We start from the raw sequence: 21,540 nt of genomic DNA, 5'->3' as shown, positions 1-21,540 counted from the left end.
CTCTCTCCCTGGGGTCCCAACTTCACTGAAGTGGAGCTGTCTTTAGCCAAGTTGCCCTCAAATAGCCCTTCCTGTCGTCATGGTAGACAGGCTGATATAGACTCTTACGTTTTGTGTTGGGGGCAGGATGAGAATGTGGGAATTGTGGATAACCCTCACTATTCAGCCAGCTTGGCCTTTGGATACCTTTGTAAAAAGCATGTATGTATTTATAGTGTTTTAGATTTTTCTAACTTTTGTATTTTAAAAGCAGAGCACCTGTTTGTCTAAGCATCTTACCCCAACTGTTAAAGAGTTGCATCCTCTTCCCCCACCCCCACCCCCCACCTCTTCCTCTTGTAAGTGCCCTTCTAATAAACGTCATTGGAAAGCTTCTGGGTCTGGAGCTCAGCCTGTGTCTTTTTTTGGTGCTGGTACTGGGGCTTGAACTTAGGGCTTAGGCCCTGTCCCTTTTCTATTTAAGGCTAGTGATCTACCTTTTGAGCCACAGTGATACTTTCAGCCTTTGTTGCCCCGCATTGTATTTTTTACCCCTGGCTTCTTTTACTTACACTCTTCCCCCAGCCCCAGCACAAGGCTTCGTGCTTGTTTAGTTTCTTGCTCAGCTGGTGTTCTACTACTTGAGCCACACACTTCCAACCCTGCTTTTGGTTGGTTATTGGAGACGGATGGCTTGCAGACATCTCTGCCCAAGTTGGCATCAAACTATGATCCTCTACATCTCAGTCTCCTTAATTGCTAGTATAGGCTTGAGCCACTGGGGCCTGGCTCCCTTTCCATCTTTTTTTTTTGCTGAATAAATGAACCATCAATGTCTGGTCTGGTGAATTCTACCTTAGCCAATACTGTGTGTTAATTTCCACTCTGCTTGGATTTTTAAGTCCTTTTATATAATTAGAGGAATGTCATCAAAATGCAACTCCTGGTTGCCTTTTATTAGGGCTATTCCAAAATTTGAATGTGTTCCCCTTTAGTGCAGGAATAGCAAATTGTGCCCAAATTACCATAATTATCTGTATTGCTGCTTATGACAAAACTCATGAATCACAGTGATAGATCATGTCTGCCTACCTCCCCATCCAACCCTCTGAACTCAGCTACCTGATCAGGCAGACACTTGACAATGCTACCAAAACAGTGAGGCTACATGAAGTCCTCCAAAGGGGAGAAGGCCTCTGCCTGGGCCTTAGGTTGTTCAAGTTCATGTCACAAGGATGGATGGAAGGAAGGAAGGAGAGAGGGAGTGAAGGAGGGAGGGAGAAAGGGAGGGAGGGAAGGAAATGAAGAGAAGGAAGGAAATAATTTTAGGACACATCAAGACCAAGAAAGTTTAGTAAAGAAGACAGAAAAGCACAATATCTACCCAAGCACGAGTTCAGGCAAATCTGGTAACAGATGCAATCAATATTCAGATATTTATGGTGAAAAAGTGAGCTGGGGGTTTGACCGAAAGTCATGTTGGGAAAAATTAACCCCTTTATTCTTCTTTCTGTTACAGTTTTATCATTTGGTCTGTTTATCAAACTTGGGTCAATAAGACACCAGTATCTGAGCATTTCTTTAAAAAACTGGTTCTACCAGGTGCTGTCTTCAAGAGAAGTGACTATCTCGGAGACGCTTTCCTTTGTAAATATTTTTATGATCAGACTTACTTCCCAAATGGTTTTTCTCACGATGTGAGTCTTTTAAGATATTCTTGTTCATATCCCAGAATATATTATCTGGGTAAGTAGGCGAGGCCAAGGGAGAACTACTCTCTTTTGTACTATAGTTGCTGCTCGGTGAGGAAGTGTGAAGCATTAAAGCCAAGACAGCAATGTCTGACTTTTTAGTCAAGCTGTTGGGTTAACATAGTGTTTCTCTGTGAATTCCTGGCTCCTGTGTCCTTGCCTCATTTTCCCTGATCTACCCTGCCTCAAAAGCCTGCTGCTATATCTTCCCAGAATGTGATTGTGTGTGTATGGGGGTAAGGGCTGCCTTTCTGCGCAAAACCCTTTGGCTCTTCAGTCAAGCCCTTGTGGAGCAGGTGCAAACTCTACATGGTGTTTCAAGGTCTTCCTCCGATCAACCTTTCAACAATTGGAGGTCTCCTAATGTACCTACTGCTTTCTGATTGCCGTAACTGTTCATATCATGACTTTCCACTTACTCATCTGCCCAACTTTTCCCTCTATCCTTTCAGCTCCACTCAAGCATTACTTCCCCTCAGTCTCTAGTTCTGGGTTGTGTCCTTGATTCAGTATCACTTGAGTCTAGAAGTGCAAATGATCAGGCCCCGCCCCAAACTAATCAGAAACCTCTGGGTGTCTCGATATGGGTTCATTTGAGAACCACTACTCATGCTCTGTGCTCAGTACCCGATTCTTGTTATCCCATAGTCACTCTACTTTGCACATACTGCCTGGCTTCCTGTCCTGTGACCTTGGCTGGCATGTCTCCTACTCCCACCTCAGTTGGACTCTGAGCTCCCTGCAAAGAGAAACTATATGCTCAAGTCTATATCCTCTGCCATGATCACTCTGAGTCTGGCGCAAGCTTCACAGTATTGGCTGACCCCTGGTTTCTTGTTCTAAGCCATCTTACTATTACTATGACATCCTGGGAAGTTTTTAGGGAAGCACAAGTGGTACAGGCCATGACCTTGAACTTCAGATTAAAAAAAAAGAATCTTGGCCAGGTGCTGGTGGCTCATGCCTGTTATCCTAACTACTCAGGAGGCTGAGATCTGAGGATCAAGGTTTGAAGCCAGCCCACGCAGGAAAGTCCATGCAACTGCCATCTCCAATTAACCACCAGAAAACCAAAAGTGGCACTGTGACTCAAAGTGGTAGGCTACTAGCCTTGAGTAGAGACAGTTCAGACAGCACCCACGCCCTGAGTTCCAGCCCCATGATTGACAACAAAACAAAACAAAAATGCTCTTTTCCAAACACTGTTTCCTTCAAGCACCTTTCCCTGGCTCACTGAGCTTGAGTCTTTACCGCATGAAAGCCTCCTGCTTGATAACAGCAACAATCGTTAGTCATTTCATCAGACAGTAGCTGGGGCCATCCTTGCTAGAAGCTGTTTTGTGGGGTGGGGGGCTTTATATGACCTGCTGTGTTGCTCAAGTTCTTTGTTAAAGGCAGAGAGTATTTGGGCCATTAATAGGCAATACATAATTGCGGCTCAAGCCTGTAATTCCAGCACTCAGGAAGCTAAGGCAAATGGATCTCTAGTTCAAGCCCAGTCTGGCTAAATAGCGAGACTGTCTCAAAAAAAAATCCAGATACCACACAAGGGTTGTAGAAAAATGTTCTTTTCTTTTCCCCCAAGCCTGTGTTCCAAGGATGTAGTAATAACTATTATGGCCAGGCTCTGAGTCAATACTTGCCCGAAAGGAAACAAAGTAGAACTGTAAATCACTGAAGAGTTGGAATGGGGCTCAGTAATGTTCCGAGAACAGGCCCCAAATACTGCTGTTTCTGCTTCAGTTGTGGAAAAGAAAAACTATAGGGGGTGATCCTGCAAACCAGAGGAACTAAACTTAGAACCAAGCAAGATACTTGTGACACTAAAAGAACTAGCTCTGAGAAAAGTTCACAAAGAACAAGACCTGTGGTGTTTGTAAACGCCTAAGCAATGGCAAAATCTGAAACCCAGAAAACTTCTAAGTCCCTCCTGCAAGTGGAATCCAAACCCCAAACCTGAATTCTGCTCATCTGATTTAGATGTAACATACAAATTACAGGGAAAAGTTCAATAGGGTGTTATTTTCAAACCAAGCTAAGCTACTGGGTTCAGGGCACTTTTTCTACCTATAGCCAGTCCTCCAATAAGATTTGTATTTAATGATTCAATGCTGGAGTTCAACTGTCAAATATAAGGTAGAGGGTGTGAAGAATAAATCTCCCATCAGAACCTTCACTGAAGCTTATCTACATCCATTAGATGTCTGATGAATCAGAACCCTGACCACACCAGATACATGTTTGCTAAATTTAGTTTTGCATTAGCAAACACTCAAGCTCAGAATAGTCCACAGAGCTCTCATCTTACCCTTAGACAGTGGTTCTCCTAAGACTGTTTTCTACCCTGGCCAAACTGGCTAAGGCAGGGAAAAGGGTACTGCAGCTCTAAGCCATTGTTAGAGGCTGGCCCAATGCTACAGGAAGCTGACAAGCCATGCAAAAAAAAACCCAAACCAAATCAAACCATACTGAAAAACATTTATCCCCACCTCTCCACAATGGGAGCATGAAATTAGCCATGGATCCCATTTCACGTGTTAGAAGTCGTCTGCAGGAGTGGCCTGACGCCTTCCATGGTCCTTGAACCACATCCCACATTACTCAGCCAAAGTAAGTCTAGCTTCCCTGAACCTCTAGCTTCTCTCAAACCGATGTGGCCAACATCTATAAATAGAGCAAACAAACTGGTTCTGTCAATCTTCTCGTACTCTGGCAGGACAGTGTATTTTACAATTATAAAAATATGTATGTCTTCATCACTATAAAATTATTACATAACCCATGACTTTCTCTAGGGGAAGAGGTTTATTCATGTCTCTCTGTACCTTCCAATATTTGTGGATCTTCAGACTTGGTTATATTCACAAAACATGAACCATACCTTCCAAATGAACTTAAGGGAGACTATTGTGTGTCAAGCACTGTGCTAGGCACACAGAGAAATGTTTGAAAGAAAACATGCCTTCTTACCTTAAATCCAAGCTGGAAGCCAGGTGCTGGTGGCTCACACCTGAATCCTAGCTACTCAGGAGACAGATCTGAGGATTGTGTTCAAAGCCAACCCAGGCAGACAAAACCGTGAGACTGTTAACTCCAATTTACCAACAATAAAAACACAAGCAGAGGTATGGCTCAGGGCCAGCTTTGAGCAGAAAAGCTAAGGAATAACACACAGGCCCTGGTTTCAGGACCCAGTTGTGTTTGGTTTTTTTTTTAAATCCAAGCTGGATGGGTTAAATTTGTATGACGTGCACAGGTCACTTTAGAGAGGCTGCAATGGTTACTAAATCGCTCTGGCTCAAGATCACTCTTCTGAACATGGGCTATTAGCATACACTAGTGGTCTAGATTCCCTCATTCTTCCCTGAGGTGTCCCCCCAGAAAGCTGAGGTCTTGAAACTGCTTAGTAGATGCCGGGAGCCAGTGACTCACACCTGTAATCCTAGCTACTCAGGAGGCTGAGATCTGAGGATTTCAGTTCAAAGCCACCCAGGCAGGAAAGTCCATCAGACTCTTATCTCCAATTAACCACCAGAAAATGGGAAGTGGCGCTGTGGCTCATGTGGCAGAGTACTAGCCTTGAGCTGAAAAGCTCAGGGACAGCGCCCAGACTCAGAGTTCAAGACTCACAACCAACAACAACAACAATAAAAATATGAGGGGACTAGAACTAGTGAGTTTCACAATCTGGTTACCTCCACTGTATATATCTAATCCTTTGGAGGCTTCTCCCACCCCACCCTCTACCAGAAAACAACAGAAGCAAAATAATACACATCAGCAGGCTTTACAAATTAAGTCACATTTTAATTTGGCAAATCTACCAAATCAAGTTCACAGCTATTTTTTTTTTTAGGCTGTTTCTCCCAACCATGTGACCTAATACATTCTCTAAAGTCTTCCGTGTTTTAAGGAAAGCATGTTCCACCTTTCTGGTTAACCCAGAGCCAAAATTTATCAACTTAGAGAAACACAGTCATCTCTGAGATATCAATCAACTGACAGAACAATGGAGAACCTGACCAGACCTTGGTGGGGAGGGGCAAAGGCCATCCCATTGCTACCAGGCATGCTTAGCCACTGAATGGCCACCTCCATATGGCTCTGGAAGCCCCACTCCCACACACCTGTCTCAGGTGCCGCCACAGTGATTGTCATGGGGTGCCCAGAGCAGGTGTGGAGCTTACTTCTGCTCGTGGTCTATCTACCCTGGGTCTCTCCCTGCTAAGAGAATGGGTTCAGAGCCTACACAAGGCCAGAACCAGTTCTCAGCCTGTGTGCCAGCACCATCCATTTATGAAGCCGGGCCTGGTTAGAGCCAAAGCAGTAACTACCACAAAGGAGGTAACGACTTGCATTACAAGTGTCACCTGAGATGGAAACAAGGATTTTATTTGTGGCACTTTCTACTGGTCTTTAACGTTTTTCCTTTTTGAGATGAGTTTCTCTGGGGCTGACCCAAACAGGACACAGGGTAAAGAACCAAGGGGACTCCCTCGGGGGCAGCGCTGAAAGGCAGAGAGCAGCCAGCAGCCCTGGGAGTAAAATGAGGTGCTCAAGATTGTGCTGCCTAGCGTGACACGCCCCCTCCCACCGCTCTGTGCCGCTATTTTGGCAATCATCTCTGTTTGGCTTTCAGACAGGAAGAGGGGACACTTGCCTAGTGCTCAGGACTTCAAGTGTGACGGCACAGCTCTGACATCTCAAATGGTCAAGGAGAAGGCTCAGGCAGGCAAGGTCTTCACCATAATTTCACCACAAGCTCAGTAATGAGTGCTCAGTGTTTCCCCAAGGATACCCCCTGGGTCTTCTCTCTCTCACTCCCAGCCCTCCGCCCTTGCAGCAACTCAGTAGAGGGTTTGTTTTATCCCCACCACAGCAGGAAACCTTTGCCTCACTTTACAGGCTAAAAATACACAGTGGTTTTTCAATTCTTTGTAGCCTGAGCTCAGACACTTCAAAAGAAATGCCCAAAGCATTGTTTTGGTTGGAGACAAATCTGTGGGCCACTGAGTTTGGCTGCCTCACACCTCCTTTATTCCCCCCAAAGCGTCACAGCTCAAGGTGCAATCTCCGTGCATGGGAACCAAATCTCCCACCAAGGAAAAACTGCCCACAGTTGTTCGCAATTAAATGCGAATGTGGGAATGCTAAAAAAAAGCTGGCAGGAATGACTGGAATGAACTCGCAGACCTCCGAGATTCATTCTACTCCCATTCCTAAAACAAAAACAGCATTTGAGAAACTTTCACGTTATTCTCAGTTATTCTCATCGCGTATACTTCTCATTCCCTTCCGCTGAAACAGAAAAGATTTTTAATTCCCTATTCAAGGCTAAAATCAAGGGGCCCCTAAAAACTAGGCAGGCGGCCAACATGTGAGTAGAATCTTGGCCAATTATGACTGGCTTGAGTAGGGCAGAGTCCCAGGTGAAGAATGCTGAGCATCTGTTAGTCAAACCTAGCAGAGATAACTTAGTGCTCTTCATCAGAAGAAAGGCCCTCAATTTCATCTCTGTCTCCCCCGATTGCCATCCAGAATGCTTTGGCCACCTGTGGAGAGAAGTATGCAACAAGTTTTAGGCAACATCTGCTTCCTAATTTTTGGCTCATTTCATACATCACACCTTGAGCTCAATGAAGTCTAAAAGTCTCCAGTTTGCCCTCCAGCAACATGTATCAAAACCCTTAAGTACCTTTGACCCAGGATGTCCACATCTGCAGCATTACTAGAGACATGGTTAGAGTTACATACAAATAAGATGGGTAAGGACATGCATAGCTCCATTACAAAGCATCAAGAAAACACATATTATGGTCCTAAATGTCTAAAAATGAACTAGATAAATTTCAACAATCATTCACTAACAGCATAAGTTTCCTGTCAAGAATACGTGCTACTATGGTAATAATAAAACACAGCAACTAAGAGTGGTCCAGCTCAAGAGTCAGAAAGTCAGACAGCTTTCTCAATGAAGCTCTCAGTATGAGTTAACATACATTTGAGACATCTTAGTTTGATTTCCGTAACTGTATTACTGCTGTGTTTGACTAGGTCTAAGTTACTGTCCAATGAAAAGCTCATGCAAAAAGGCTTCAGAAGTACACACATGTGATAGGTAATTATATTATGAAAGCACTGGGGCTTTTGTAGATACTCAATAAATACCTGACTGATTATCTCACCTTTTCTGCATGCAACTTTCTTTGCTCATGAGGAAGCGTCGCAGCTTTGTCTAGGGGAAAAATATATCTTAAGAAATTCGTCTAATAGCAACTGAGAGTCTGGAATGTATGGATGTTCTAACACTAGAAGACGGGAGATGGGTTTCAAAGACACAGGCTTATGGCATAATCATTGCAGCTATTAAGAAGCTCAGTCTCCCAAATTTGCCAGATAGGAATGATGTGAATAAAATGGTAGGGTCTTACAGATGCTGTGTTAATGAGATGCTGAAAGAAAGAGGGAGGGGGACTCAAGAAGAAGGGAAAGGAAGAGGAGAGAGAATGAAGAAAGGGAATTTTCCCTGGGAGATTTTTTTTTTTTTTTAAACAACAGAGGATGAGACCGTCCCAAGTAGGAAAGTTTTCTAAGACATTTGAAACGAGAACTCAGAATCCAATCTAGCAGTTGCAGAATAAGATCCCACTACAGAAAATAAATGGATATCAAGATGCAAATAGGTTTGACACATGGAACTGATTACCTTTCATTTCCTTTAACTTTGAAAATAGTCTCTCAAAATTCTCCAAATCTCCCCCTCCAGTGGTAAGACTGGCTAATTCTTGAATATCCAGATCTAACATGGGATCTGAAATAACAATTTGTCACAAGTTATTTATATATGTGCATTATATACACATATACATATATGTATATCTATATACATAAACACATATATAAACACACACATATATGTTATGGCTTTTTTGGTAACTCAGTGGAGATAAAAGTCTCATGGGCCCAGTACTGGTGGCTCACACCTATAATTCTAGCTACTTAGGAGGCTGAGATCTAAGGATTATGGTTCAAAGCCAGCCAGGGCAGAAAAGTCCCTGAAACTCTTATCTTCAATAGACTAAGAAGTGGCACTGTGGCTTAAGTGGCAGAGTGCTATCCTTGAGGAGAGGAAGTTTAGGAGCAGTGCCCAAGCCATGAGTTCAAGCCCAAAGACAAGCCAAAAAAAAAAAAAAAAAGTCTCATTGACTTCCCTGCCTGGGCTGGCTCAGAACTTGGGATCCTGAGTAGCTAGGATAACAGGTATGGAGCCACTGGCTCCAGCCCAGCACCTTTGGAGTGTCCTGTCCTCCTTGACCATCCCAGGTCCCAGGCCCCCTTCCTGAGAGTACCTTCCACACTGACAGTTCATGATGGTGTCCCAGCACCTGCATAGGATCCACCTTTAACACTTCCCCACTGCTTCTGAGAACAATGAGCAATGAAAATGGGTTGAATACCTGCACCATTGACTGCTCTAACTTCATCTTTACAACGACCCAGGAGGACAGACTTGTTATCTCTCCTTTACAGAAGAGGAAACTACTAAAGGCAGCAGAATGTACTCAGGTCATATCTACTAGCAGTAGAGCCACAATTTGAGCCCATAATCTTAGTTACATCAAACTCTAGAGCTCATGACCTTGACTGCAAGTCCTCTCTTTAGACTTGGACTATGAGTTCCTAGATGACAAAGGTGATAACAATTCTTTGCATCTTACCACAATGCCATACAGATAATTTGGCATTTAACATGCATTCTGGTTAATAATGCAGAACTCAAGCTAAAATTTGTAGTAATTAAGTTGTAGCTGGTACTAGAATTTGAACTCTAGGCCTCAGCTTGCTTCCTCAGCTGCCACTTGAGCCATGCCTCCAGCTGAGATTTTCTTTTTCTGGAGGTAAGAGTCTCACAACTTTTCTGCCTAGGCTGGCCTTGAACTTCTATCTTCTGGATCTCAGCCTACTAAGATGTAAACCACTGTCACATGGCTCTTGTTCTTATTAGAGAATGTTTTTTAGAAATCAAGATCTGAGTGCTAAGCATATTCACTGCCATTGGGTACTGCTGCTACCGGATTGCTCAGTGGACAAACTGAGATATATGTGTGTGTATATACTAATACATGCACTCTCACTTTCTATATGCATGTCCCTATTGCCCTAATTATAGGGCACATTTTAAAAAAAAATTAGCAATTTTTTATTGTGATTAAGTGATTACATAAATTTCATAGTATTGTAGGGTAGCGATACTTAGTTAAAGTAACAAACGCATTCTAACCTTCATGGGGCAAATTGTCTTTATCATGGTCTATAAAGTTTATGAGTTCTATGAGCTTTGACAACACAGTTATTTCTTCCACGTCGGGTGATATGTACATTTCTTTCCTTTTGCTTAGTTCAGCTGTTCTATAGGGCATATTTTTAAGAAGAATGAATTCATACATATAGATTCCAGTATCAAAGGGTCCATTCTTGCCTTCCCCTCTTTATTAGTAATTTCTTCCTCTGAAAATAAAGAAACCTACTTCATTATCTGGAATATATTTTCTTCTTTTTTTAACACTTACTGATTAATTTATTGGCTGTGCTGGTACTGGGACTTGAACTCAGGACCAGAGCCTAGGTGATGCCATTTAGCTTTCTGGCTCAAGGCAGGCACCCTACCACTTGAACCACAGCTCCATTTCTGGTTTTTTTTTTTTGCTGGTTAATTGGATATAAGAATCTCACAGACTTTCCTGCCTAGGCTGGCTTCAAAGCACAATCCTCGGCTCTCAGCTTCTTGAGTCGCTAGGATTACAGCTGTGAGCCACCAGTGCCTGGCTCAACAAATATTTATATATACTTTCAGAACTGCTAGCTGATGTCCCTATGAGAAAGAAATTTACTAATGAGAGTTCAGGATTCCCGCTGCTCCTCTGCTTTTAGGGTTAGGGTATCGAGTCTAGGAGATGTTTCTAAAGTTGCTTGGTTTGCTCCTGTCCTCACCATGCTCTCTTCTGTGTGGTTAATGATTTGTCTTAATGGCAGAAACTTCAGCAGGTTTTAAAATCCAATATCGTGAGGACTCAACTGAGATGTAAGGTTGAATAAAGTGAAGAGAGATTATATACATACAATTATTCACCTTTTATGTTTCTATAACAATCACCTGAGCTTTCTAAATGGATTATCTTATAACTAGAAAAAAAATTTTTAAAGTTATCACTGCATTTGAGCTGTAGGCAGCATAGCAATAAGCAGAAATATCAGCAGTTTCCCAGCAAAACAACAGGAGTCCTGGCTTTTGGAAACACACTGGATTCCAGTTTCAGCTCCCCGCGCTTCCTGTCATTGGGCAGGTTATTAAATTGCTCTAGCTTTCAAGGTCATCTCTGATAGAGCTGCTCCACTAAACATCATTAGCACATGAGAAAGTGGATGCACAAGAACTTTAAAAGGATGTGAGAGGGCCGAGAAAGGTGCATTATGCTTGTCACTGCCAATACGGACTATTAAATACTATGGAAAAAACCCAGTGATTACAGATACTAAAGCTGGACCTGGTTCTGCCATGACTAAGATGATCTGAATCAAGATGTGCTGAGGAAAATCAAGGAAGAACCAGCATCCACTCTGTTATGTATTTATTATTATTCCCTTATCTGACCACCATGGGCAAGGACTCACATTCACTTGGGATACACAGTCCATTTTCTTCCCTTCTCCATGGTTAAAGCCTGCACTCTCCGAACCCTCGCCCCCCCCTCCCCCCAAATTCCTGCCTGTTATTTGTTATCTCTGTGGCCATAGAAGGAGCTTACCCACAATGCTGTCCACCTGGGCTTCTGCTGTGCTACTTGCACCCCGCTGCCCCAGGACAGAGTCTGTGCTCTCTGATGCTGGCAAATGAGGCTGCTGGAAAGGAAAAGACACAGAAGCCACACATTAATAGTGGGCTACTGCAGAGATAATACAAAAAGACTCACACTGGCTGGCTAGAGAGAAGCAGCATACAGCTAAAGACAAGAGAGGAAAAGAAGGAGCAAGATCACATTTAAACATAAAAGGCACTCAAAGCTGGTGGCTCACACCTGTCATGCTAGCTACTCAGGAGGCTGAGAGCTGAGGATTGTGGGTGAAAGCCAGCTGGAGTGACTCTTACCTCCAATTCGCTACAAGAAAACTGGAAGTGGCGGTGAGGCTCAAGTGGTAGAGTACTTGCCTTGAGTGAAAAAGCTCAAGTGCAGCACCCAGGCCCTGAGTTCAAGCCTTACAACTGACAAAAAAAAAAAAAATCACTAATTGGTGAGTATTTTCCCCAGGGGGGAAAAAGGCTAAGAAGTGTTACAATTTTGCTACAGGCCATGAAAACATGGTTTTGTGTGCATACTTTAAGATCCATAGTGAAAATGCACATCCAACACAAGCAGCTTTCATCAGACGCTGATGGTAAAGACCCTTGCAAGGAGAGCATGACACAGCATTGCTCCTGGCTCTGGCACCGCTTCCGGCCCCAGCTTGCTAAGCCAGGTGAACCTGCACCTGAGACCTGAGCACAGATGGCAAGACAGCACTGTCAGCTCATGATGGCCCAACAGTTTGGGACAAGCCTTTATACCCAAGAAGTACTCAAAGTACGGCTACCAATTTTATTTCCTACTTAAGATCTGGCGCCCAAGTTTATGCTCCCTGGAAGCCCTGCTGTATTTCAAAAAGGTATCTAAGCAAAAAACACAGGCCAGCTCCAACTGCAGATCTCTTGAAAGGGCTGACTCCTTTTGCAGGGCTAAACTAGCCTTCTCTTAACCAGAGCCAGTGGTACAGGGCTATTTTACATTCTTCTGTCATCTACTTTTAATACTGCCTGCCTCTTAAGTAGAAAAGAAAAAAAAATAGAAGAAATAGAAGAAAAGCAAAAAAAAAAAAAAAAAATAGAAGAAAGTGTAAAGATTCATAATGGCAAGGAGAAATTAAAGCTAAAGAGGAGACAAGATCCAAGAAAATCTTTACCTCTGAGCGACAGGTCTCCACTGACCCAATGCTATGGTTTGTTCCAGCCAATGAGTTGAGAAGGCTAAAGCCCTGGTTCCTATCTGAAAAGAGAAGAAAAAAAACCCAAAAATCCAAAACAAAAAAACAGTCACCAAATCTTCTATTTACATTTTGCTTTTCTTTTCCCCCCCTAAGTAGTAGGGTTTGAATCCAGGGCCTCAAGCTTGACTATGCAAGCGCCAATCACCTGAGTTATGCCCACAGCTGTCATTTACATTTTAAGTTATTAAAATTAGCCTAATTACTGTAGCCTATGCCTATAATCTTAGCTACTTAGGGGGCTGTCTGTGAAGAGAGTCTGTGAGACTCTTCAATTAATTGGCAAAAAGCTGGTCAGGAGTCATGAGTAAAGTGGTACAGTACAAAAAGCCAAACGAGACACTGAGGCCTGGAATTCAAGTCACTGTATCAGCATACACACACACACACACACACACACACACACACACACACACACACACACACACACACACACACACACACACACACACACACACACACACACACACACACACACACACACACACACTCTTACTGTGATGATGAAACAAGGACTAACTCCTCATTAACGAAGTGCTAACTACAAAAAAAGCTATTTCTGGTTATCATACTATTATTGTTTGGACCTGAAATGCACCCTTAAGGGCATGAGAACTGGTCTCTAGCCAATGGCTCTAGGAGGTAGAGAACTTTTTTAAGAGGTGGTGTTTAGTGAGATGACATTAGTTCATTTGGGGAGCGGGGGACGCTGGAAGGGGTTACTAAGACTGGAGCCACCATGAGGTGAAGAGGCCATTTCCACCATGCAGTCTCTTACCATTATGTACTCTGGCACTACAGGCTCCAAGCAACAGGGCTGAGCAACCATGGACTGAAACCTCAGAATCAAGGAGCCAAAATAAACTCTCCTCCTTATTAGGTGACTATCTCCAGTATTTGTTATAGTAATACATAGACTCTTAATTCTGAATAATAGTTTAGTCACAGAATATTAGTCTAGATCAAAAATAACCCTTGTTGCGAGGCCACCCTGGCTAGGCACTTGTCACTCATATCTGTAATCCTAGCTACTTAGGAGGCAGAGATTGGGAGGACTGAGGGTTAAAGCCATCCCAGGCACAAATACGAAACTCCTCACTCAACTGTCATCTTAGCTACATGGGAAGTATACAGAGGGGATGACAGTCTAGGCTTGTTTCTCAAAAATAAAAAAGGCAGGGGCTGGGAAGGTGGCTCAGTGGTGGAGCGCTTGCCTTGCATGCATGAGGCCCTGGGTTCGATTCCTCAGCACCACATAAGCAAAAAGAAAAAAGCTGGAAGTGGCACTGTGGCTCAAGTGGTAGAGCGCTAGCCTTGAGCTGAAAAGCTGAGGGACAGCGCCCAGGCCCAGAGTTCAGGCCCCACGACCGGACCCAAAAAAATAAAAATAAATAAAAATGGCAAAAGTGTCTGGGAGTGTGGCTCAAGAGATAGATCCCCTGCCTAGCCTTAAGACTCTGAGGTTAATCCCTATGTACCACCAAAAAGAAGAAAGAGGGGGCTAGGAAGGTGGCTCAGTGGTAGAGTGCTTGCCTCACATGCATGAGGCCCTGGGTTTGATTGCCCCACGACTGACAAAAATAAATAAATAAAATAACAGAAGAGGCATTTTGCAGTGCTACTTACAAAGATCAATAGCACTGATATTTTAAGTTACTATGAGTTACTATGTGTTTTAAATAGTCAGAAACATTTTATTTATTTTTTTATTGTGAAAATACTGTATAGAGGGGTTACAATTACATGGATAAGATAAAAGCACATTTTTTATCAAGCATTGTAGCCTCCTCCTTTGTTTCCCCTTCCCATCCCTTCCCATCTCCCCACCAAAGTTGTAAAGTTCATTTTTTGACATAACGACTTGTACATCTCTTGTTGCAATGGGTCCTCCTGTATCCCTGTTTTAAAGATTTGTTTTTTCCCTTCCCCTCCACATACACCAACATCATATATAGTGAAAGCAGGGGTTATACCATGGGGGAGGGACATACAAAGCAACAAAGACATAATCTTATAAATATGTTAGAAACAATAGCATGAAAGATCTCTCTCTCTTTTTTTTTTTTTTTTTTTTGTCAGTCATGGGGCTTGAGCTCTAGGCCTGGGAGCTGTCCCTGAGCAATTCAGCTCAAGGCTCATGCAGTCAGAAGCATTTTAAAAAGTCAACTCGAGGCATCATTATCCAGTAAAAAGAACATGCATTCTATATGAAACAAAGCTCTAATCTTGATATAATGAGCCAACCACAGTAAAGGATTCTCAGCTGCTCCTAACATAGTAGAGGACAAATCTGAGCAGAATATCTGGGACTGATGAAAGCATCAAACCTTGGTCCAGTGTGGTTCCCTAAATCACCCCAGTACTCAAGGACTCTATTTGAGAGTCAGCATCTTAGGATAGGGGCCAAGGAACCTCAGCATCCACCAAGCACTCAGGGAAAAACTCAGGATCAGAGGTTTGAGAAACAGATCACAGTACAACCCAGAAGCAAGATCCCAAGAGGCTAACAGTAATCAAATCAAAGAACTCTAAAATCAAAAACAGAAACAAAATCAACCAACTTCCTCTCCTCTCCCTGGTCCGCTCTATCCCTTTCCTACATCCTCTTTCCCTGCATGTGAGTCTTCTTGTCACTCACTCATTCAGGCAAAACAAACCTTAGCCTTTCAAACAGGGATGAAACCCAAACTGGGACTGCTGGCCTTTAGCCTGAACTTTACTTCTCTCCTGAGGTAAGAAGTCAAGGAGGGAAGATGCAGCTATCAAGCCAGGGCTGCTACTTTCCATGCCATGCATCATAGCCACAATGTGGTTGCACCTAGCTGTGCTTTGGCCAAACACAGGGCACTAAAGCTCCCCAAGCTCGGTGGCCTAGGAGACACAGACCTAGGCTGTGTCCTGCATTGACACTTTCAGAGTCCAAGGATATTTATTCAAACATGACACTGTTCCTCCTTGTGGTCAATGTGGTTTAGAAGCAGTTGTTTGCATCTATGCAAGGCTCAACACAGGGATTTCACTTGTAGGAGTTCTTTGTACAAAAGGCAACATCAGTGTGATCAACTATTGCTGTAAAGTAGCCCTTGATTCTATTATTGGAGATAACTTGGACCTTTGTCTTCTTCAAGTTCAATTCCTAAATCTCTCTGTGTTCCAAATCCTCAGCTTTTTTTTTCTTCTTCTCTCTCTCTTGGGCATTCCCTAGTGTAACAACTCAAGAATAATGTAATTCAATGTTACTTGTATGCTTTATTAGACCAAAACAGTCTATTTTAAATGCTTCATTCTGTTGTTTGTTTGGTGGTGCCAATACTAGGGCTTGAACTCAGGGCCTAGGTATTATTTCAGTTTTTGTTTTTTTGTTTTTTTCTCTCTCAAGGCTAGCACTGTATTACATGAGCCACAGCTACATTTTAGCTTTTTTTGGTGGTTAACTGGAGATAAAGAGTCTCATAAGGGGCTGGCAAGGTGGCTCAGTGGTAGAGCACTTGTCTTGCATGCCTGAGGCCCTGGGTTCGATTCCTCAGCACCACATAAGCAAAAAGAAAAAAGCCGGAACTGGCACTGTGGCTCAAGTGGTAGAGTTCTAGCCTTGAGCTGAAGAGCTGAGGGACAGCGCCCAGGCCCAGAGTTCAGGCCCCACGACCGGACCCAAAAAAAAAAAAAAGAGTCTCATAAGCTATACTGCCCTGGCTGGCTTTATACTGTCATCATCAGATCTCAGCCACCTGAGTAGCTAGGATGACAGGCATAAGTATAACTGGTATCCAATTATTCTTTTTTTTTAAGCAGACTGGACTTTGAACTCAGGGCCTCATGCTTGCTAGGTAAAAATGCTCTACCAGTTGAGCCATGCCTCCAGCTCTTTTTTGCCTAAGTTATTTTTCAGGTAGGATTTTGCATCTTTTGCCTAAAGCTAGCTTTAGACACTGATGCTCCTACCTATGGCTTCCCCCAATAGCTGGGATTACAGGTACACGCCACTGTACCTGGCTTATTGACTGAGACTGAGGTCTTACTAACTTCTTGCTGGGGCTGGCTTTGAGCTCAGATCCTCTCTCCAACATCTGCCTTTTAAGAAGCTGAGATTTTAGGTGTGAGCCTCTGCACCCAGCTAAGATGTGGCTACCTGCATGAAGGGGGCTGTGATAGTCAGGAGTTAGAAGTGGGAGCTAGGGGGCTGGGAAGGTGGCTCAGTGGTAGAGTGCCTGCCTTGCATGCATGAGGCCCTGGGTTCGATTCCTCAGCACCACATAAGCAAAAAGAAAAAAGCCAGAAGTGGCGCTGTGGCTCAAGTGGTAGAGCGCTAGCCTTGAGCTGAAGAGCTGAGGGACAGCGCCCAGGCCCAGAGTTCAGGCCCCACGACCGGACCAAAAAAAAAAAAAGAAGTGGGAGCTAGGATTGGCACTATATACACTGTTAAACTGTGTGCCTTACGATTTTTATTGCATGTCCAATGTTACCCATCTACTCAGATTTTTAAAAAAATTATTTTGGGGTGGGAATATGGCTTAGTGGTAGAGTGCTTGCCTAGCATGTATGAAGCCCTGAGTTCAATTCCTCAGTACCACATAAACAGAAAAAAATCTGGAAGTGGCACTGTGGCTCAAGTGGTAGAGTGCTGGCCTTGAGCAAAAGAACCTCAGGGACAGTGCCCAGACCCTGAGTTCAAGCCCCAGAACTGGCACAACATTTTGTATTATGCATATTTTACCAAAATAAGAAAAACAGCAGAAATATTCAATGCCCCCATTGCAACTGCATTATGAAAAGGCAGACAGAAGAGAATTGGATTAATACATTTCTTTCATGGCTCTACCTGCCTGTATGATCTTAGACAAATCAATTGATCATTACTCTACTTTTTGATCTCTAAAATGAGGTAGCTATTTAAATATGCTGTAAAGTACCTTCTATGTTAGAAATTTATGGCTTTAGAAAGAAGCATTCTATAACCTCTCTTAACAATACCTCAGAATTAGTTGGACTTAATTTTTTCCAGTTACTTAATAGAGCTAAAAAATAAGAACTTTAAATTCAGAACTTTAAAAGGTCGCAAATGGATTATGAATTTGCAGTCAGGTATTGGGCTAATTCTAATAAGCTGGAAAGATTTGTGCTTGGTGTTTTCTGATAAACAATGGAGGATTCAGTAAACTAATAAAAGAGTTCACTATGTTCTACTGCTTGTATTTTAGGGAAGTTAGCAACACTTACATAATACAATTGGGAAAAGAATTGACTTTTGTTTATCCAAAGCAGACTGCTTACACATGAATGTTGCTCAAAAGACTTGGATGATATTTTATACACTAAAGCTTTAAAGAAAATGTTACTTGATTCAATATTTTAAAAGAATTCTGCCCAATATGCACCTTTCTCCTCAGAGAAAAGAATCACGTAAATCTTTTCTTTGCTAGATTTCTGTTGCTGTTGCTGTTCCCAAGATTGAGGTCATAGAAATGTCATCTCTATTATAAAGGACTGATTCCTTTATTAGGCAGCTGCTGAAATTGGCTCAAACATATATGGTTTTATTAATGACACAAAATACTAGACTAGGAAGGAATAAATGAACCTATTTATTCAGCATATTACAGGAAAGATGTTATGTGAAATAAAGTGCTCTGGAAGGCATACCTGCAGGAGACATGTACAAGACCCTACAGCTGATTTTTACTCAGGACTGAATAAATCATAGGCCACTTCACTGTCATCCACTAACTGATGCAGCCACCAGCCCTAGAACTCCTGGAGGCAATGGTCACTTAAAACTCTATGTAGACCATAGCTTCTCAATCTCAGCCCAACTGACACCTGAAGCTGGGAAACTCTTTGGAGTGGGGTTGGGTAGTGTGGGGTGAGGCGCAGGGGAAGGTGGGAATCCTGTGCATTCTTGTCCCCCACGAGGACAAAATCATCCTACTACTAGGAAAAATCTGGTTACTATCCTTACTTGGAAAGATTTTTCAATAAAAAAAAAACAAAAGACATTTAAGATTCAATCTTCTCTTCTTGTCAGTATTAGAAATATCCACTTCCCACTCTGGGAAACTGCTCCAGATGATTTTGGCCTGCAATCCTTTCACCCAGTACTATTAGCTTTGGATATCCTTACTACTTAAAGCCCTTTGAGAACACACTAAATACTTGTCTTGGGTCTATCCTTGGAGATATGGGTGATATACCTCACTGCTCTTCTGTGCCCATAGCTCCCAGCGCATGCTATAGGTATGAGGATGGTTCTCACCTAACTGACTACCAGAGGGAGGCTGCGGCTACTAGCTACATCCATAGATAAGTTTTTACCTTACAACTATAAACACCTAAAATGTTAAAGAATTTCTATGACTACATGCCCAAAATCTCTGTTAGACCTTTTCAGTATTCACATTCTGGTTTTTATTTACTTATTTTCTTTCAGTACTGGGTACTAAATCCAGGGCCCGGTGCATGATGGGCAAATACTTATTACTTGAGCTACATCCCCAGCCATTTGATTATTTTATTTTATGCAATAATGCATAGATGAGGTCAGTTCTTTACATTTATAATGGGAACATAAAAAAATTGATAGATGGGGCTGGGAAGGTGGCTCAGTGGTAGAGTGCTTGACTTGCATGTATGAGGCCCTGGGTTCGATTCCTCAGCACCACATAAGCAGAAAAAGCCAGAAGTGGGGCTGACACTCAAGTGGTAGAGTGCTAGCCTTGAGCTGAAGAGCTGAGGGACAGCGCCCAGGTCCAGAGTTCAGGCCCCACGACCGACCCCCTCCCCCCCCAAAAAAAAATTGATAGATGAAGGAATTGTTTGTACTACTGAAATTTCCCCAATCTTCACTTCTTGAATTACGAGGGCTAAAATAATAGCAACAGATAAGCAGAAAATAAGTCCTCAGGCCTTTGGAAATTCTATCTGCACAATATTGCTTACCAATATTGTAAGCAGTATAACACTGGAGGAGTGAGAGAAGTTACAACTTCATAAATCTGTTGTCTAATCCCCCTTACTGATTAGAAAGCAAAAGATCATAGAATTTTCCCTCCTTGTCCTTCATGTTCTAGGATGGCACTTGGTAAAAGATCAACCTCTCCCTACCCAGTACCCAAGACTACCAGTACAGACCAAGTCCAGCACAGCATTTGTCAGTGCTTAGGGACGCCAGCCTAGGTAACATACAGCTGACATTGTACTGACCAAGGACAGTGTACATAATATAGTTTCCTATGTAAAACACTGACATACTCATTCCAAATAAGCAAAACAAACAAAAGGCCCATGACAGATCAAGCTGCTTCTACCAACAGTCTCCTCCTCTTTGCCCTTAAAACCAAAGTTGTTTACAAGAGCTTTACAAGTTCTAGACACTGCTTTGAGCATGACCACTAGATCATCCAATGAGAGCAAAACACTTTGCAACAGGACTTTGGCTGTGACAAAATGAAAGGTAAAAGAATCTCCTTGAAGACTAGAAAGGGGTGCGAGGAAGAACAAACTCAAAATTTGTCACATTCCGCATAGAATACAGACCCACAGTTTCTCCTGTCATGAGAATGAAAATAATGGGACATTAGTACAAGCAGGGTGGTACTGAAAGTAAACTGATATGGCTAAAAGTGTCACTCAACCATAAGGCAGTTCTAACCACGTTTTCTAGACCATTTGAGGTCAGGTCTTAATGGAAATTCTGATTGCCCTCAAAGTTTGACCTTCACAATAAATGCAGTAGTAACCAGGACAGAGCTGGAAACATACCACCAGATCCCTCAGCTTTCCTTATGGCATACCCCCAGGTATATTTTAGATATTCTTTCCTTCCAAATGTGGTTTAACTCTCCACTGAAATATTACTATACAAATAGATATTCTGTATAAATAAGTATATGTTATATGTATAGCTACACTTTATACACACAGAGAGTAAGAATTTTTTCCCCTCCCCTTCCCAAATCATATTTTGTCCCTTCAGGAGTAATATGAACTTCTTAAGAATGTATGTTTGGCCAGGTGTTGGTGGCTTGCACCTCTCATCCTGCTACTCAGAAGTCTGAGGATTGTGGTTTGAAGCCAACCCAGGCAGGACTCAGCCTGTGAAACTGTTTTCTCTAATTAATCACCAAACAAATTTTTTAAAAAATCATTAATGGAGTTGTGGCACAAGTGGTAGAGCACCAGCCTTAGTGAAAAAGCTCAGGCCCTAAGTTCAAGCCGTAGTGCAGGCATATATACACATATGAGAAAAGAGTGTATCCTTATGAAATAAGATTAAGCTGTAAGTTAATACAGAGCTTATGTGTAGCAAGAAGATCTATGAATCTTTCTAGTACAGATACCAGTGGTTGTTCTGGTCAACTATTGGTAGTATTTATGACAGTGGTCCCAAAAGATTATTATCAAGTTAAGTTCTTATTACCTAGTAGGGTCTTACCACAATGCACTGTGTATATGTTTGTAGTGATGTTGGTATAAACAAACCTACTGCACTGAGACCCAGTCAGATGACACTAGTTACAGCACACAATACTTGAAAATGATAAGTAACTATGTTTATGCATTCACTATACTGTCATTTTTACTGTCATTTTAAGATATACTTTTCCTTACATATTGAAGTTTACTATTTTCATTGCCCATGTTACTCTGGCAGTGGCACACCATGTACTTACTGTATCCTGACTCATCAAGAGATGGATCAATCAATGGATCAATCAAGTTATGATGTCTACAAAAGATC

At 42.5% G+C, this 21,540-nt stretch overlaps 1 protein-coding gene across 3 annotated transcripts in view; it reads right to left on the bottom strand.

The window, feature by feature from the left end:
- Window positions 1–5,516: 5,516 nt before the first annotated feature.
- The window catches only part of Aagab (alpha and gamma adaptin binding protein), a 43,336-nt gene continuing 27,312 nt past the window's right edge, over window positions 5,517–21,540 (bottom strand). The window contains exons 6-10 of one of the 3 annotated variants that reach the window (XM_042688021.1): window positions 12,726–12,808; window positions 11,537–11,630; window positions 8,437–8,541; window positions 7,916–7,965; window positions 5,517–7,282 (exon numbers count right to left, since the gene is read on the bottom strand). In XM_042688021.1, the coding sequence (XP_042543955.1) occupies window positions 7,205–7,282; window positions 7,916–7,965; window positions 8,437–8,541; window positions 11,537–11,630; window positions 12,726–12,808 (410 nt within the window). In that variant the 3' untranslated portion in view covers window positions 5,517–7,204. The remainder of the gene's footprint in view (window positions 7,283–7,915; window positions 7,966–8,436; window positions 8,542–11,536; window positions 11,631–12,725; window positions 12,809–21,540) is intronic. The other 2 variants (XM_042688022.1, XM_042688023.1) reach the window with 2 other exon arrangements.

Source organism: Dipodomys spectabilis, unplaced genomic scaffold, assembly GCF_019054845.1.
Source record: "Dipodomys spectabilis isolate Male_0828 unplaced genomic scaffold, ASM1905484v1 ptg000108l, whole genome shotgun sequence".
NCBI lineage: Eukaryota > Metazoa > Chordata > Mammalia > Rodentia > Heteromyidae > Dipodomys > Dipodomys spectabilis.
Note: the sequence above shows the minus strand (reverse complement) of the source record. Positions and strands in the feature narration are given on the sequence as shown.